Here is a 19,422-nt window from a genome sequence, read left to right as displayed (position 1 = left end):
AACGAAGAACAAACTTTCAATTATTGATCGAGAAAAATGAACGATTAATGTTTCGTATGAATAATACTAAATTCAATTTCCATGATAAAGAAAAATAGATACAACATATCTATTTTACGCATTCATATTCACATATTGTCACGGGCCTATTGATGTATTAAGTTATTGAAATGATTCACGGATCGACCAAATAAACAAATAAATAATTTATGATTACATATTGATATTAAATTATAAATTTCTAAGTTCCTTGATTAAATATTGTTCGTGCAACAACGGTACGAATATAATTTACCGTATTATTTGCAAGTATTAAACTATGAAATGGTTTTGAATAGTCTATAATCAATGTATCAGTAATCTATCTTTTAACAAAATACTAAAAATAATATTAATATAATAAAATATTCATCTTATATTTAACACATGAGATGTTTCTTTCGATAATAAACTAGTAGTTTCATCTCGTATCTGATGATAAATGATGCTAATGATAATTGGGCTTTGTTCGATAGCCTATATCAAATATATATATTGTATACTGATATTTTGAATTAATAAATCGATATCGAAAACTAAACTATGTAGAGATATAGCATGATATTAATGAAATGGATAATAAAACAATAGTCTACATATTTAATATGAAATCTTCTTTTCTTCATTTATATATCGTATGAAATATTCATTTAAAAAGTTAAAATAGATAAAACAGAACTAATTAACATTTTTCGATATCATTCAACATTAAAAAAAGTGCTCAACTGATTCATACTTTTTAATCTAGTTTCGATCGAAATCAATAACGCCGCCATCAAACGCGAAATGTGTTAAAATGCCATTATAAATCCAAATGTGGAAAAATTATCTTAATTCTACTCTTCGACTTTATCATTTTTCTAATATGTTTCTCAATGCAATATATTTGAGTAATGTTGGTTTTACAAGTCTGAAACAGGATATGAGTATCCAATACAATATACGAGATAACGTACAGTAAATTCCTCCAAAGCAACATAAAAAAGAAAAAAATAATCCACGAAAGAAACTAGCGTACACGTAAAAAATAGAGTTCATCATATTCTATAATCATCTTCTTATTTACAATTCAAAAATGTATAATTTTAATCTTGCGTAAGATCATGTACGAAGTTAATCATGCGTAAGCTTTTGATCCTCCAATTAACAATGAAGCAAAGAAAGAAGAAAAGTGCTATTTTGTACCACAATGAATGCTAATTATCTTTGCCGTGTCATTCTAAACGTTTTTTAATCTGTTTTTATATAACATATAGCGATTGTTGCAAGCTCTGGCTTAGTCGAAGATATTTGATCTAGGCTCCACGGTGCCGAAGGAGACGACCATATATAGATTAACGCGGCAACAGTAAACAGAGAATGTTAGTCGATACGAGCTTGTTTATTACACCAGTTCACGATTTATCCGTTTCATTGCATTTTATACAGCTTCATGCATAATGTTCTTCTTTCTGTTTCGTGCCGCTATATGAAATTCGGTTTTCAATTGCGTTATTTCAATATTTGTTTGTTGAAAGTATATAATTCAATTATAATACATAATTAATATTCTTAATAATTTTTTAAAAGTAATTAAATTATTTATAAATAAATATTTTGCAATTTAATATTTAATCATCTTTATAAAATATTAATATAGTTATGATATAATTTTTAATATTGAAACGATTTAAACGAATATTATCAANATTTTTAATTTTTTTTTTTTTTGCAATATATTATTTCTTGATGATAATTCTGAAAGTTTCGTTGATAATTTAATATTTTTTTCCACGAAATTATTTTGTAGAATTGGATTTTTTTTTTTTAAGTTTCAAATATTATTTATTTATATCAAATTTCAATAGATTATATCATTTTATATTAATTAATCTCACCAATAAATAATAAAACCATTGGTTTTATGAATAATCAATCATCAATATAAATCATTTTCATATATTAAATACATTTCAATATATGAAAATGATAGATTATATGAATAATATGAAAAGTTTAGTTTTGTTTTTATGTATTAATGTATAATTATATATACAGTAGACCCCCCCCTATAATACGGTAGATATGTTCTATTATATATGAATTCATGTTTTACGATCACTTTAATACATGAGCCAATCACAGCCCGGCACGTATGCAGTTTAGGGACTACGGCTGTTTGAAAGGTTTTCTTCCATAAAATTAATCGAGTCTAGACTAATTTGACTCAACATTTCTAAAACACGTATATAATTTTTTGGGAATAATCCATATAAACTATGTTATAAACAAAAAATTGTAAGATTACTTACCAAGTGTGCACCATTCGACAACACCATTGCTTAAGATTGTTTTCGTCGTGGAGCGGGGCATCGAGTGGTGGGCACATGTTTCCTGATAAATTATTTTTCCGTGAAAAATTCGCTGAACTTTGGAGACGTCATTAATATAAATATAATTTTCATGGCTGTTAAATAATAAATGGTTTTTAGTAGGGCCACTGCTCGTTTAAACTCAATGGTTTGTGCAATATCTGCTATTGGTCTAGATTTGACCAATCCTGTCGCGACACAAGTCGGCGATGACATTTTACTGTATTATATGAATTTCTTTTAGTGTGTTTATACGAATGCGATTGCAATTTTTTTGTCGTGATATATGAATTCTTATTATATGAACTTGTTTTATAGGGGGGTCTACTGTATTTATATATTAGTTAATGAAATGTAGAAAAAATTAAATTAATTCTTTTTGTTTTTGCCACTACACATTGGATATCAGACCATTTGTTTTACATACCATTTACTTCATTTAATAATGTTGTTTTGTTTTCAGATTTGAGTAATTCTACTAAAAACTGTTTCTAATATCATAGTTTACTTTTTCCTTTATGTTATTACATATAAACTCAAAATATTTTTATATATTATTTAAGATTAGTTCTCTCAATATATTTTATATTTACACTTTTTGAAAGAACATATTGATTATCACTTTTGTAGAAGATTTTAAATTAATGATAATTTTTATGACTTTGTGAATTGAAAGAAGCAACAAAACTAGGATCTTTATTTTCATTCATAATATTAAATTGATATTCTCAGATTAGCATTATTATGTANTAAAAAGTATAAAAAATTATATCAAGAAATACATAAATGTATAGTTCTTGAATAGATAATGTAATTGATTTTTGTTTATAGTGAGTGAATTATGAGTAGGACATGAAAATATTTTTGGAAATGAAAAGAATTCTGATTAATACTTGGGATTCCTGTTCACTTCTTGAAAGAGTGGCTCTATTCCAAGTTGTTTGATTAATTTATATATTTAATGCCAAGACAGATCTAACTTATGTTTACAAGTTTTAAAGTAAAAATATTTGCATATGACTAGCATTCTTTTATATTTTTTAATTTTATCCCTTTTTAAAATTCTTTTTATTTTTTTTATTACAAATATATAATAATACATTTACGAATGTTTTTGATTGATCAAATCACTATATATTTCCTATAAAAATGATTTATTAAATTAATTTTTAGTAAACATATTTCAAAATTAAAATTTTATGATGCTCTTTTAATAAATTTGTGTTAAGTTAAATTTCAAAATTTGGTCAATTTTTTTTTTTTCTGGTAGCATAATGATTATCATCAAATCTCTGACAAATTCATTATTTAAGTGCAGATGCTAATAACAGTAGTTATGCTAAGTACTTTACTAATTGATTGTTTAAAAGAGCTAAATTGATTAATTGCTTACACTGGAAATTATAAAAAATTTAAAATATTCATATAATTAAAATGTTAGTGTAAGTAATTAATTAGATCAGTGTTATTTTAATTAATTAAAGCATGTGCATTGAAGTATAAAAGAATTTAACAAAAAAATATATAACTGTGTATGAAGTTGACAAGCGCGTCTTAAATTAATATTGAATATCGATTAATTTATCAAAATTTGTTATTCTTATCTTAAAAAATCCGAAAATAAAAAATCTTAAAAAAAAAATGTATATATATATATAAACATCGGCTCGTTCTTCTATCTTCGCCATCTAGCGACTAATATTTAAATTAAATTTTCATTACGGATTAATGAACATGAGTTTGCTATCAAATTTATGATTGGGTATCAGTTAAACGTCACTGTCGAAATAACCAATAATACCTTGGATAAGAATAGTATATTTATACGTAAGGATGAAACTGACCGATTTAAGATATGCACGTGTTGAATGGACGACATGAATATTCGTTTGAAATGATTATTTTGCAAAGTTGTCGAATGATTAATCATCTTGTTAAAAAATTAAGTAGCGCACGTTATCAGACAACAGATCTGATGTTTTTCTGATAAGAGAAGATATTTTTCATCAAATGTTTTTCATTTTTGTGCCGTAAGTTGTTCTAATATTTTTTTAAATTAATATCTTTACACGTTATTTCCTGTCTTTATGGTAAGTGCTGCAGTAATCCTTAATGATTGCTACACTGTTATTAGCCTCCTGAGAAAATATTTAGCGGATTTACTTCTTGAAAGTGTTGGCTTGGATCTAGAATTTTTTTTCTAATATTTTCTCATTTCTTTCAAAATCTTATATTATATTATGCTCTNTTATTATATTAAATATTTGAATTTATATATAAACATCTTGTAATTTCTTTTTTAATTGTCAGATTAGTTTAATCTAATTTAAGTTATAAGCAGTAAATTTTTGATTTAATTATATAGACATAAGTTTTCATAAAAGCATTTCTCTTGAATTTTTTTTCACTGTTACAGAAAATCCTTGTTAATTCGAATTCAGATAGTTTGAAAACTTGTTAATTTGTAACTACTTTGTAACCAGCTGGGGATATAGAAGTTCACATGTTAAGAAATTCAATTAGTTCGAAATATGGCTACTTTAAAATTTGAAGTGAAAATTCTGTCTGAACTGTGATATGCATATGTTGACTCATTCATTTAGATTGAAGTACTTCCATACTATCAATATAAGAGAACATCAGATCAAGAATAACCCTAATCTGGTCAACATGGCTTTGCTTTTACAATAACACATTTTGGTGTTACCTTACCCATCAACTATTCTTTTTCTCTTATCTCATAAAATATGGCTGGGCAAGATTGGCAAGTAGCAGATTGAGATAATTGTAGGGCTATAGGTTACTAGATTTGGGTAACTTACTACTTTTTGGGCTACTTTAAAAATAATTTGGGCTACGTTTCAGGGAATTCTACTTTACTTTTTATGAAACCTGCCTGGCAATCTCATCAATTTTTAGAAAAATGGTGAAGTTGATTCTCATTGGAATTCTGTGATGCTTCATGGTAGCATTATGTCTCCTGATCTTACATTTGTAAGTAGCATTTATAATAATCAAACAGCAATATTTTAAATTGTTAGCATGTGTATGTGAGATTATGTAAAGTTGATTAGTTTTTTTAAGTGTCAGTTGAATTATAATACCTTGAAAAAATATAAAGTATTAATCTATATACACACACATTATATATAATGTGTGTATGTGGATTAATATTCACTACAGGTTCACTACATTAGTGGGTGCTTCCCAGTAGCTGAGTGGATAAAACTCCAGAACATTGGTACTTGGTCATGAGTTTGAGCTTTACCAGTGGCCTGACTGAATGGAATTTTTCAGGTTTTCTTCACATGTCATATTTAAATAGAGCCCAGTTTCCCCATAGAAAGCCTTCCTGGGAGACTCTCTCTTTCCTTTGGTAGATTATCCACGCATTGCACTACCTTCTCCCAACAATCATATCAGATCAAGTTACATTAGGGATTGTTTTAAATATAAATTCATTATTTATAAGTTCATGTGTTTAGAAGTTCAATGCCTTATAGTATTTTTTCACATCAATGCACCTTGCACATTGAAAAAATAAAATAATATAGTTGCATGCCTAAACATTTAAAGCAGGAAGAAGTCTGATTGAATTGCTTGTGGAGCAAAAATGAATTTTTAGTTGGAAAGCTTAAATTCCTTTCTTGGAAGATTGTGTGATATTTAAGTTTAAATGCTAAGGTTGGCTTTTCCTTGTTCTATATTCTATTTTTTGGTACAGCTGTGCATCATCTTTGTTATATCTGATATACTGCTTTGTAATATCTGAACATTTTAGTGTATATTTAATATTGAAGATCAAAGGGATAGAGAAAAGTTCATATGAATTGATATTTCATAACAACTGAAGCCTATATATAACAAAGCTGTATCTGGGTTTGACTTTGTATTAAGTGATCAGTTCAGAAAGACTCAAAAAGATTGAAATTTAGGCCAGGTGCATCGCAAGATGGAAAAACTAAGTTTTTATGACAACCTTGTTTCTAATGAATATTTCAATGGTTATTTTTCATTTTATATTTTATTATAAAAAAGTAATCAAATAAATATAAACTTATAAATATTAAAAGTAATTTAGTAAGGCTCTTTAAATATTTGTCAATAATGAATGGTTAATCTATATATTAACAGATATTTAAAATTCTATAAATAAGTTAAGGAAATTTATGGTTAATTTACAGAATTTTATTTATTCTTGATTTTATTGTTAGTATACTTCATTAAATCTGTTTTAACTTTCAGGCAGATTATATTTCTGTAGATCCTATCAGTGCTGCTGTATTTGCTGACAGTGGATGGTATCAAGTTAATTTTTCCAATACAGATGGTTATTTTTGGGGAAAAGGTATTATAAAGAAATGCACTTTTTTATATGAATTTATATTTAGATATAAAATAATAAAACTTAACTAAATTTTAGGTGAAGGTTGTAATTTTGCAGTTAAAGAAACTTGCAGTGCTCTTGATGATAATTACTTCTGTAGTATGACGTAAGTATTCTAAATTTAATTTAAATATATAAATTTAGTTTTATTTTAATTGATTATATTTTTGATTTAGTTTGTCTTAATTGAAATATCAAATACATTATTATATTTGAGAGTTCAATATTACTTCAACATACTAACCTTAATCAGNACGTTTAATTATTATATTTTAATATTATTTATTTATTTAATAGAGTTATTGTAAAACAGCTCTATATACAAATGAAACAATATCAGCATGCATTTTATTAATAAATGAGAATAAAGTAAGGAGTAAATAAATGTTAAATTTTAAATATAATATTTAATAATAATTTTATTATAAATGAAATTATACCTTTTTTTTTTTAAATTTTAGTCAAACAGCTTCTGTGGAATGTATAAATGTTTAGAAAATGGTAGTTTGAAGATGTTTATAGATGACTTTTGGATGGACTGTCCACAAAAAACTAAACTTACTATTGAGGTTATTTAATATTTTATTTACAATATTTATTTTTATAAATTAGGTTACATAGTAATGCTGAATTAATTAATTTTTTTGCAGTATTATGGAGAAAAATATAATTTGATATGTCCAAATTGGAGTATTATTTGTTCAACAAAATTTAGAAAGAATTTTATTGAAAATGAAGTATCAGGTTTGTAAATGACATGATTAACTTTAAATAAATGTTAATAATAATTTTAAAAAAAAAATCATTTTTATAATTTCTAGGAAAGTTGGATGAAATAGAAATAGAAATATATTTTAGTTTAACAATAATGGATGAAGTATTAAAAATGGGAACAATAGAAGAATTGCATATATTCTAAATTAATATTTACTAAAAACAGATATAAATAAATTATTATATTAAATATTTGAATTTATATATAAACATCTTGTAATTTCTTTTTTAATTGTCAGATTAGTTTAATCTAATTTAAGTTATAAGCAGTAAATTTTTGATTTAATTATATAGACATAAGTTTTCATAAAAGCATTTCTCTTGAATTTTTTTTCACTGTTACAGAAAATCCTTGTTAATTCGAATTCAGATAGTTTGAAAACTTGTTAATTTGTAACTACTTTGTAACCAGCTGGGGATATAGAAGTTCACATGTTAAGAAATTCAATTAGTTCGAAATATGGCTACTTTAAAATTTGAAGTGAAAATTCTGTCTGAACTGTGATATGCATATGTTGACTCATTCATTTAGATTGAAGTACTTCCATACTATCAATATAAGAGAACATCAGATCAAGAATAACCCTAATCTGGTCAACATGGCTTTGCTTTTACAATAACACATTTTGGTGTTACCTTACCCATCAACTATTCTTTTTCTCTTATCTCATAAAATATGGCTGGGCAAGATTGGCAAGTAGCAGATTGAGATAATTGTAGGGCTATAGGTTACTAGATTTGGGTAACTTACTACTTTTTGGGCTACTTTAAAAATAATTTGGGCTACGTTTCAGGGAATTCTACTTTACTTTTTATGAAACCTGCCTGGCAACCTGTGTGGTTCTCATCAGACACATGATGTTTATCTGCAGTTTATTTCCTTAACAAATTACATCAATTACATGGAATTTGCATATTGAAATATGTTAATTTTGGAAACTTTGAAATTCAAGGTCACAATTATTTCATCTCTTGAATTTCAAACAAATGCAAATTTCTTGTACAGTACATACATGTTTCAAAATTTCTTTTAAAGTAAAAAGCAGTTCCAATTAAAATAATAATTAAATTTAAAAGAATATTTAAAAAATTTTTTTACAAGAAGTTTAACAGAAGGTGATACATGGCTTCTTCATCTTTATTTTATGTCCTTTTCATACGTCAGGAACAAATGGTCTTACGGCAAATTCAACTTTTTATTGTTGACACTTATCTGCCTCAATATGTAAAACATGTAAAAAGTTCGCTGTCCTGGCTTTTTACTAGTTTTATTAATGTTTAAATTAATATTTTTGAATATAGAAGTTTTAAAAATAATTTGTGTAGCAGATGAAATAACTAAACTTTACATTCATTATTTAACACTTTTGCAACTATATTTATTTCATTAATAATTTAAATAAAATATATTTTTGTGTGATTTAATAAAATCTTAATTTCCTTACAATAAGTATTATAATTTTATGTTATTCCTTTCTTTTCAGAATGAATTTCTATAAAATAATTGTAAATTCTTATCTTATGATATATGGCAACTTTGAATCAATAATTATTAAAATAATCTGTAATGAACTTAAATTTTTAAATGTCCTAAACAAAATACTTTCTGTAGTCAAATTTAATTTTAGAACTATTTTCTTATGCTAAGATTTTTAATGATTAAAATTTTATACTAATATTTTTAGTGATTATAGAAGGATGAAGGGATGTGATTATTTACATTTAACAGAAAGTTATTGCCATAAAATTAGTCAATGGAAGAAATGTGGCATTTACAAGCCTAATTCTACTGTTAGTTGTTAAGTAATATTTTTTTTATATAATATATTGATTTTCAATAAATTTTCTACAGAAACGTTTAATTATTATATTTTAATATTATTTATTTATTTAATAGAGTTATTGTAAAACAGCTCTATATACAAATGAAACAATATCAGCATGCATTTTATTAATAAATGAGAATAAAGTAAGGAGTAAATAAATGTTAAATTTTAAATATAATATTTAATAATAATTTTATTATAAATGAAATTATACCTTTTTTTTTTTAAATTTTAGTCAAACAGCTTCTGTGGAATGTATAAATGTTTAGAAAATGGTAGTTTGAAGATGTTTATAGATGACTTTTGGATGGACTGTCCACAAAAAACTAAACTTACTATTGAGGTTATTTAATATTTTATTTACAATATTTATTTTTATAAATTAGGTTACATAGTAATGCTGAATTAATTAATTTTTTTGCAGTATTATGGAGAAAAATATAATTTGATATGTCCAAATTGGAGTATTATTTGTTCAACAAAATTTAGAAAGAATTTTATTGAAAATGAAGTATCAGGTTTGTAAATGACATGATTAACTTTAAATAAATGTTAATAATAATTTAAAAAAAAAAATCATTTTTATAATTTCTAGGAAAGTTGGATGAAATAGAAATAGAAATATATTTTAGTTTAACAATAATGGATGAAGTATTAAAAATGGGAACAATAGAAGAATTGCATATAGCTTCTTTAAAACATTTACAATTAGGAAGTAAAGTTGATATTATTCCTCAATATTCAAAAATTGTAAGAATAGAAGATTATTATATAATGAAAGTAAATGTAATATCAACTAATGATACACTAATAAAGTCACTTAAAGAATTTGTTATGAATGGGAAATTTTCTTTTATATTTAAATCCAAACTAGAAGTTTCAGCTCTTGGCATGAGGTAAGTTATTTTCATCTATAATTATTAAATATTGATTTCATTCTAAAAATTCATATTTTATCATTCTTTCTCTGTATTTTTGTTTTATGTAAATTTAAGAGAAAACAAAATTTAACTTGTTTATTTGAATTGAATTATTTTCAAAACTGCATTTTAATAAAATAAAATCTCATTCACATTCAGAGTACTTTTTAACCTTTTTAAAGTATGACTTTGTTCTAATCTACAAATGAAAATTGGACAATGCTGTTTTTCACTTGCTTGCCAAATTGGTTTTTATTTCTATATACTATTAGAAAAAAATACAGTTGTCCCTTGATAATCTGACAGGTATGGGACTAAAGGGGTGTCCAGATTACCGAAAGTGATTACATATTTGGCATTGTTTTGCTAGCAGTAGCATACAATATTCCCTACTCCAACTGTTTGAACAGAACTGCTCACAGAAAACACACGAAATGTGTGTCATCGTGTAAGAATTGGGTGGGGAGATTCACGTCGCGACATGCTTCTGTGCAAGCAGACACATAACGGGGATGGGTACCTTGATGGGAGGTGTGTCGGACTACTGAGCATGTCGGATTACAAAGCGTCAGACTATCAAGGGACAACTGTATTAAGAAGATAGGACCAATAATTACAAACTTACATTATATATTTAAACCTATACTTAACTATTTGTATGTAAATTTTAATTTGGGGGAAAAATTCCAAAAATAACTTATTATCACTAAAATTTGATGTTTTTAATTGGAGTAAATATGATTGACTCATGAGATCAAGATGAATCTCTCATTTACAATAAAAGTGGATGCAGATGTAGCAATAAAGATACAGTTCTACATTAAATTTCTCTCTTTCTCTTGTAAAGACATAATATGATTATTTTGTAAAACATAACTTAACAAAACAACTTCTTACATGCATATCCAATTCTTTCATAATTTTACTTTACCGAACTTTACCTTTTCAGTATAAAAACATACTAGAATGCCACAACTATCTAATAGACATATCTTAATTGTACTAATACATTGATAATTCTTTGTTTGGAATTTTCTAAACTGAAAATATTTTCTTATAGAATTCTTTAAAGTGACTACTACATTTATTAATAGTCATTTTAAGAATATTGCTATAATTTCAACTCATCATTCATCTGTGAAAATGACAATAAAGTTGAAGCAATGGAAATATTTTCACTGCTTTTGATATCTGATGTACTAATATTGATTATAATTAGAATTTTTGAGTTAAAAGCTATCATCTAGTTTTATAGTACAACTGAACTCAGTTTATACTCAAAGAATATGTATTAATAATTACAAGTTTTTATCAAAAGCTATGGTACACATTCAATTCATTTAAATATATTTTATGAATGGCAACTAAAAACAGACATTCAAAATATTTACAAACTTTACAGTATTATATCTATATAACAGTAGGACCTTATTGCTTGTGGAGTTGTCATATTTCATAACTTTGATTTGATATTTGTGTATTGTTCATAATCACTTTTAGATAATCTGATTACAATAGCCTACCATGTTTATTTAAACATGTAACTCATTATAATTCTTTGTTAATTGTTTTCATAATTTTTCTAGTAAACACTATATGAATATGAAACATTATTACTGTACAAATGCTATTAATATGTTATATTGTTAATCTAAATGTAACTTTAGTATCTTTTTGAAAAATTAATGATGTTTATACTAGCCTCAATTTTTTTTTTCATTTAACCCTGTCATTTCATTTTTTATAAATTTATTAACTATCTAAAAAGTAGGAAAATTTAATTCTAACAATTAACTGTTATTTTTTGTTATTAAATTCTAAATTTATAGAGCTTAATATTTTCCAAAAACTTTGTCTCTAAAATTGTGCAAAAATGCATATCAAATTATTTGCTGAATTTTGTATTCAAATGACAGAAAATTGTTTTTATTTAACCTATTTCTTGGCTCTAAACATTTGATAATGATTTATCTGTTTTATCTGACATTGTATTATGTGTGATATACTGATAAAATACATAAAATATTTTTTAATTAAAATACTTTGACAACATTTCATAACTTAAAATCAACATTATGAAAACATTTTATTTTATTTTAAATATTTTATATATTGTTTCTGCTCAATACTCATTAATAATTTATCAATATATTATTTGCTTTAATTAATAAAGTTATTTAATATTATACAGATAAAAATAACTTTGATAAGTCCTAAAATAAATAACTGTTTAGATTAGTAGAAACATTTAATGAAATTAAGGGCAAAAAGCAATAAAAAATATAGATAAATGTTTATATTTTAAAATATTTTAATTATGGAATGTTAAAACTGACAATTTTTTTTCCCTCTCGCTTTTATTTAAATTTTATTTAAAATAACTTTGTGTTAACATTCTAATTAATACATTTTAATTTTTATGACAGATAATATTTTAGATTATACTCTTCTAAAATTAAGTTACTTAAATATTTTTCTAAGTGATTTGTATTTGTTTTATATTTGTTGACAATTACATTAATGTAATACATATTAAATGTATACAGTATTTTTTATTTTTGTTAATTTAATAATTTTATCATTTTAAAATTGCATAAATTATTAATATAAAAAAATTTAAGATTTTAAATTCAAGTAAACTTTCAAAATACAATTAGCTTAGAAATGCATATAATTGGCTTAGACTTTTAAAATTCAATTAATTTATTTTATATTGTAATAAGTAGCTAAATTTTATTATCTTAAAATGCTTTTAAGATATTGGTAATAAGTAAGAGTCAACCTTTCTTTTTCAGAATCAACGAATCAGTAAAAGAAGGCAATGAAGCTATTGAGGATTATTTATTATTTATTATATTAGCTTTAATTGTTATAACAATAATGATTATTGTAGCAATAGTATTAGGTTATTATCGTTACAAAAAGTGGAAACCACCTAATAACTAAAGAAAATAATTTCAAATTATATATATAATGTACATACATAAATATATATATATATTTGCTCATTTTAAAAATGCATAACTGTGAGATTTTATGAATGTTAAAGAATCTCTCGGTTGAACAACTGTACAATATAATAATTTTATAAACTATTAGATTTAGAAAATTAATATTTCCAACTGTACAAATATTTTCTAATTTTGGATGTTTAACTTCTAAAATTTTTTACCAAACAGTGACATAGCTACCATCTCAGAATTTTTTTTTGTCTAAATTGCAAGAATGATTTGTTATAATACTCATTATTCACATCTAAAAATATTTAATAATAAATGATTAATTATTATTATTATTATTATTCATATTAACTTTTAACTAATTGCATAGATAGTTGCTATGTCCTGTTCTTGGGATTATAAAAGTAAACATATCAAAATATGGTTGTTGCATAATTATATTTTATAGATTTTTTGTGTAAATGATCTGTTTTTGAATTTTTAAATAATTAAGTACAAAAAGTATTATTGTAGATCAGTTAGAGTAGTAGCCAAATTTTTTCGAAACTTTTTCAAATGTTTATTTTTATTATATTATTGATTGTTTTATTGCAGATATTTGTTAAAAATGTGCATCTGAAATTTTGAAATAATTTTAAATATTTTATTTTTGTAATTTATAATTATTCCTAAGTCAGATAACTTGGCAATAAAAGTGGAATGTATATTATAAGAACAAAAAATTTACTAAGTAAAATATTTTGATCCTAATTAAACTTTATAAAAGTTAACAAAAAATTCAAAATTTGATAAATATATTATTTCATGAGCTTGTAATTTTATTGAGTATTTAAGGATGCCTTAATTATATTTAAATATTGTAATTTAAATCTTTTCTTAAATGAAACAGAATCTTTTTATCGTTAACATATATCTATAACAAAACAACATTCTTTGAATTTGCTTAGCACAGCATCCAGAATAAATCTAGACAAGGCAGAAGCATTAGTCATTCCCTCATCATACACTAGTATCTTTTGATGGCACTGCAGGTATATGTCATATATAACAAAAATTCACTATACCTTTAAAATGCAGTCTAGTTTACATCTGTCGAATGTTTTCGGTCTGATTCACAAACCTTCATCAGGGTCGAATTATCAATCGAAATATATTTCAAATTTGCATAACGGAGATTCCAAACTGCACGTTCTTCTCGATTGCGCATTCGTTCGACAGATGTAAACTAGACTGCATTTTAAAGGTATAGTGAATTTTTGTTAAATAGTAATGCAGTTAGAGATAGAATGAATAGAATATGTCATATATATTTCCGGAGATATATAAAGAGTGGGACAATTGTAAATGGCTTTAACAAATAGCTCAACAACAGTCGAGCTGTTCAGCCATTACCATTTTGAAATGGATGAATGCACAGAAAGTTTCCAAAGAAGCAGCTTGCATATTTAATAGCACAGAGAAAGTCTTAAGTTTGGGTTTGAAAAACCCTCCTACATTCATCAAGCAATTTTTCAAGATGAGTCTCAATGTGTTCATGACTCAAGTACCAAAAGTTCATTTGTGCTGGCTTAGCATAGTTCTTCCTGAAATCTCCAGTATCATCTAATACACCATTTCCCACCTGATAGTAGATATTCTTGATAAAGTTTACATCAGAGCTGTCCAAGGAAAATTTTTGGAAAGAGAGAATGTCAGGAAACAACACTTTACTTGCAGCATAAATATTATGCAGTTTCTTCACTAGCCAGTACAATTTCGAATCAAAGAGCCAATAATACCACATTCACAAATAAGAAGTGTTGAGCAACCTTTCCATATCATCAAATGTCAATTTTACATTGCTTTTATTAGTGACACACTCTAACAAATATTTGATATGATGATACTCTGAATAACCTTTCTAAAATTCAGGATCTCTTGATACTTCTTTTGTCACAGTTTTCTTCAAGTCAAAGATTTTCTTGCATGTTATATTAACCCCTGTTATGGAATCCACCAAGGTGCTTCGAGAATTTCAAATTGATCATTGAACATGTTTTGCAAAAGATACTTCATTTCAAATGGCTTAATGAACAGATGATAATACGCTTTACTCAAAAAGGATAATAATTATCATCATACATATTTAGAACATTAAAAAAAATAAATTTACAGAAATGATAATATTAGAGATGTTTATATATTTCTGACATAACTTGGCAGAAATCAAGGATTTCCCTCCCCGCATCCATGAACTAGTTGAATTCTAATAACAGAGAATGACTCAACTGGAATCATTTAAATACTCTGTCTAAAGTGACTTTTTCATTTTCTGTCTTTTCTTGATTGGTTTATAAAATAATTTTCAATATTCATTTTATTATCTTAATTTTAAATAATGATTTCTTCATATATTAAATTCTTGTCATAATCATAATTATATTATATATATATTTGCATAAAATAAACACTTTTTAAAATAGTAATAACACATTTTACAAATGCTTTTAGTTTAATATTTTCCATTTTTAAAAGATTAAACTTTTAAATTCAAGTCTAGAGATGCTGATACTTATTTTCAGGAATGTGGTTTTAGACCATTAATTTTTAATTTATGATTATATTCTATTTTGAGTGACTTTTAGATATAGAATTAAAAAATATATATATAGAAATATAGAATTCTCCCTATTTTGGCATTGCTTTTGCATATATTGGGTTGTTCGGAAAGTAATTTAACTTTTTTCCGTGGAAAAAAACACAATATTTTTATAATAAATAAATATTTTATTGAATTATATATTGTCCATTTTGGTCAAATACCTGTTGTCATCGTTTCTGGTAGTAGCATGATTTCACATTCATAAAAGTTTTGATCGTTGCTTACAAAAAACCGATCCAAGTGATTTTTGACATTGTCATTTCAAGTAAATGTATTACAGTTAAAAAAATTTGTATAGACCGGAACAAGTAATAATCTGAGGGTGCTCAATCTGGCGAATATGGTTGGTGTTATAGCACCTCTCATCTAAGTTATAACAGTTTTTGACCAGTTACCAAACTTGTGTGAAATTTGACATTATTGTGGTAAAATGCTACACCTGTTTTGTTGATCAATTCTGGCCACCTTTTCTGTTTGATGATATTACTCAATTTGTTTACTCAATGGCAGTACACTTTCGAATCAATTGTTAAATTGTCTGGTAAAAGCTCCAAAAAAAAATTCCCTTAAAATCCCACCAAAAAGAGCATGTCTCTTTAAGAACATGTGGAACCCATATATCAAGCTTTGAGACGAAACCAATTTGTTTCAAGTAATCATAAACAGTTCAATTTGATAAATTTAATCTCTTAGTGATTTCACGTGTTGTTATTCGGCAGTTTGCTTCAATCAGTACCTTTATTTTGTTTTCATTGGCTTTGACTGTTCATCCAGAACATGGTGCATCTTCAATATTGAAATTGCCAGAACAAAATTTTGTAAACCACTTTTGGCACTGTCGTTCTGTCAATACATCTTCTCCATACACGTCACACAATTTTTTTCTCGCTTGAACAGCATTCTTACCTTTCCGGTAATAATAGAGCAAAAATATGCCAAAAATGCTGCTTTCAATCTTCCATATTTGATAGGACACAAAAAATAAACAATTACACAAAATCAAACAAAATTTTTTAAAAATAAGCCCTTAAAATGCTAGCTGTCAAAATATATAATGATAATACAGTTTAGAATGAAAATGGCGGGAAAAATACGACTAATCCGTCTAGTGGTAAAAAAATGAAATTACTTTCCGAACAACCCAATATTTTATGCAATTTTTAGTCATTTATTTTTGTAATATATTTGTTAATCATTTTACATTACACAAAAATATACAAATTTACAATGTTATGTTTTTGTGTATAAACATTTATTGTATAAAGAAAAATTCTTTCTTATCCAAATTTGGATTAATTTATCATATCAATTTCTATTACACTTACAGCAAATGTTAATTTTCTTTTCAAATGATTTACTAACAGGCATCTGAATATTATGACTATAATAAAGTAAAAATTTACTCACATATAACATCAAAATAAACCAGAATAAAGATTAAGATACTTCAATTCTTTATAATGGAACTTTTAACCTTTTGTTCAGTTTAATGTTGTGTTTGAGTAAATTTGTACTTAATTCTTTAAGTAAAAGTGTATTCTTTAAGTTAAAGTCTTTTCAGATATAGTTCAAACACATTTATTATTTCAAAATAAAATATTTAAGAAAAGTTAAATATTTTTCTACTTTTATTTCAATAATTTCTTCAGTATCAAATTAATTTTCATTATAGGCATATCTTGTTAACATTGTACGCTTATAATCAAAGGTACAACGGGTTAGGTTACAGACAACAGCAGTAAGGTGAATGTCATTTTAAAGCAAACATTTTCTTCATTTACCAGTGTAAGTAAAAGCCTAAAATTGTGTCTATCCTACCATTTTATTAAATGTGCAATAGCACTAGACCTGAAGAAATGCAAAAAAATAATAAATAAGGGTTTCTTTTTTTTTTTTTTTTAAGAGAAAAGCAAGTGCTGTATTAGTGAAGTGTTTTAAAATGAGATATGCCTGTATTATGTCAAAAAAAAAAAAGAAGAAAGTGAACTTAAATATCACATATATATTAGACAAAATTTGTTTTTAATGTGTGACAATTATTTTGATATTAAGAAATACTGTGTTAGGTCTTTCTTTTTGACTATTATATTATCTTTGATGATGATTCTTTATTAATAAACTCAGTATGCAGTTATGTTATTTATTATTATTAAATGCATATCACTCTTACATAATGTTTTTGAAATTAAAAAAATAATAATAATGAAGAAAAATATCACAGTGTAAATGTATTGGTGAATTGATACTTGAAAGAATAATATGGTTGAAAATAAAAATGTAACAAGAAAATATTAATAATTAATTAAGAATGATGTTTAAAATATAAATTTTATTTTCTTTAATATCATATTAAAATTTACTTGATAATCTGCAAAAAAAATTTTTTTTTAGAACGGATATTTATGTATATTTATGATAGGAAAATTTCTCAATTTTTAAAAAAATATATATTTTATGCTGTTAAGATATTCTGTATGGTCACAAAATATAATTGATCACATAATCCAGGATAAAAAAAAGGGGTATAAAAGTATGTTTTAATGATATACATTCCACTTTCTACATTCTACATTAAAATAACATAGGTCATTGTTATCTAACCTAGGAAATGTGTTAACCAAATATCCTAACTTGTAGGTATATGGTGCAGTTGTACATTGAAACTTTTTACATTAACTATGATTTTATTTTATAATATTTTAATAAATTTTACAATGAACATTCTGGCATTGCTACTAGTTGTTTTTGTTTTATTTATTCACAACTGAGGTGCATTGAAATTGCTATGATACAATTCAAGAGTTTATACAGAACAAAAAAAAAAAATAATGAAAGCATTATGCATTTTAATTTTATTTTTTAATTATCAAATTTTCTTAAGAATTTTTAATGTTATAATTAAGTGAATATATTTTTTTTTAAATTTTAGTGAAGATGAATAATTTGTGTATTGTAAAGACTTTGTTTTGTCAAAGTACAAAAAGCATTATAATATTTTAAGGTGATAATTTGACACTTCAACCATTTGTTTATTGTATAATTGTATCAGCATTTTAATAAAATTTTACGATTTTTGTCAATAAAGTTTAAAACTATTTCATTGTCATTTATCTTGTAAAATAAAATATATAATAAAATGAGTATTTTTCACAAATAAGGTTTTTTTTTGTTAGCATAAATTGCAAATTGACAATATGCATAATATAGTATAAATCGAAACTTTAATTATTAAAAAAAAAAGATAAGACGATTTAAAAAACAATTTTCAATTAAAAAAATAATAATACAAATATTTCAGAAATTAATTTTAAATAATTAGACTAAAATTTCATTGGTTAAATTTGAATTTTTGTACGTTTGTAAAAATACAAACACTTTTTTTTAATTTAAAATTTTAGACTCATTTTAATTCTAATATTTTATAACCGAAAAAAATTATTAAGACAAATATTTATTACTTGATAATTTATAATTAATTAATTACTTTAAAAAAAACGATATCGTATTAAAAATGATTTTGGCCA

The 19,422-nt window shown here is 24.7% G+C and overlaps 1 protein-coding gene across 3 annotated transcripts in view; it reads left to right on the top strand.

Moving 5' to 3' along the window:
* The window catches only part of LOC111620098 (leishmanolysin-like peptidase), a 52,211-nt gene extending 37,913 nt beyond the window's left edge, over positions 1–14,298 (top strand). For all 3 annotated transcript variants that reach the window (XM_023361941.1, XM_023361942.1, XM_023361943.1), the window contains 9 exons: positions 5,310–5,384; positions 6,636–6,738; positions 6,814–6,883; positions 9,237–9,342; positions 9,449–9,520; positions 9,613–9,720; positions 9,802–9,895; positions 9,973–10,273; positions 13,093–14,298. In XM_023361941.1, coding sequence (XP_023217709.1) covers positions 5,310–5,384; positions 6,636–6,738; positions 6,814–6,883; positions 9,237–9,342; positions 9,449–9,520; positions 9,613–9,720; positions 9,802–9,895; positions 9,973–10,273; positions 13,093–13,243 — 1,080 coding nt within the window. In that variant the 3' untranslated portion in view covers positions 13,244–14,298. The remainder of the gene's footprint in view (positions 1–5,309; positions 5,385–6,635; positions 6,739–6,813; positions 6,884–9,236; positions 9,343–9,448; positions 9,521–9,612; positions 9,721–9,801; positions 9,896–9,972; positions 10,274–13,092) is intronic.
* The last annotated feature ends 5,124 nt before the right edge of the window (positions 14,299–19,422 follow it).

This window comes from Centruroides sculpturatus, unplaced genomic scaffold (assembly GCF_000671375.1).
Source record: "Centruroides sculpturatus isolate CEXI.00-Female unplaced genomic scaffold, Cexi_2.0 scaffold131, whole genome shotgun sequence".
NCBI classification, from domain to species: Eukaryota; Metazoa; Arthropoda; class Arachnida; order Scorpiones; family Buthidae; genus Centruroides; species Centruroides sculpturatus.
This window is presented reverse-complemented; position numbering and strand designations above follow the sequence as displayed.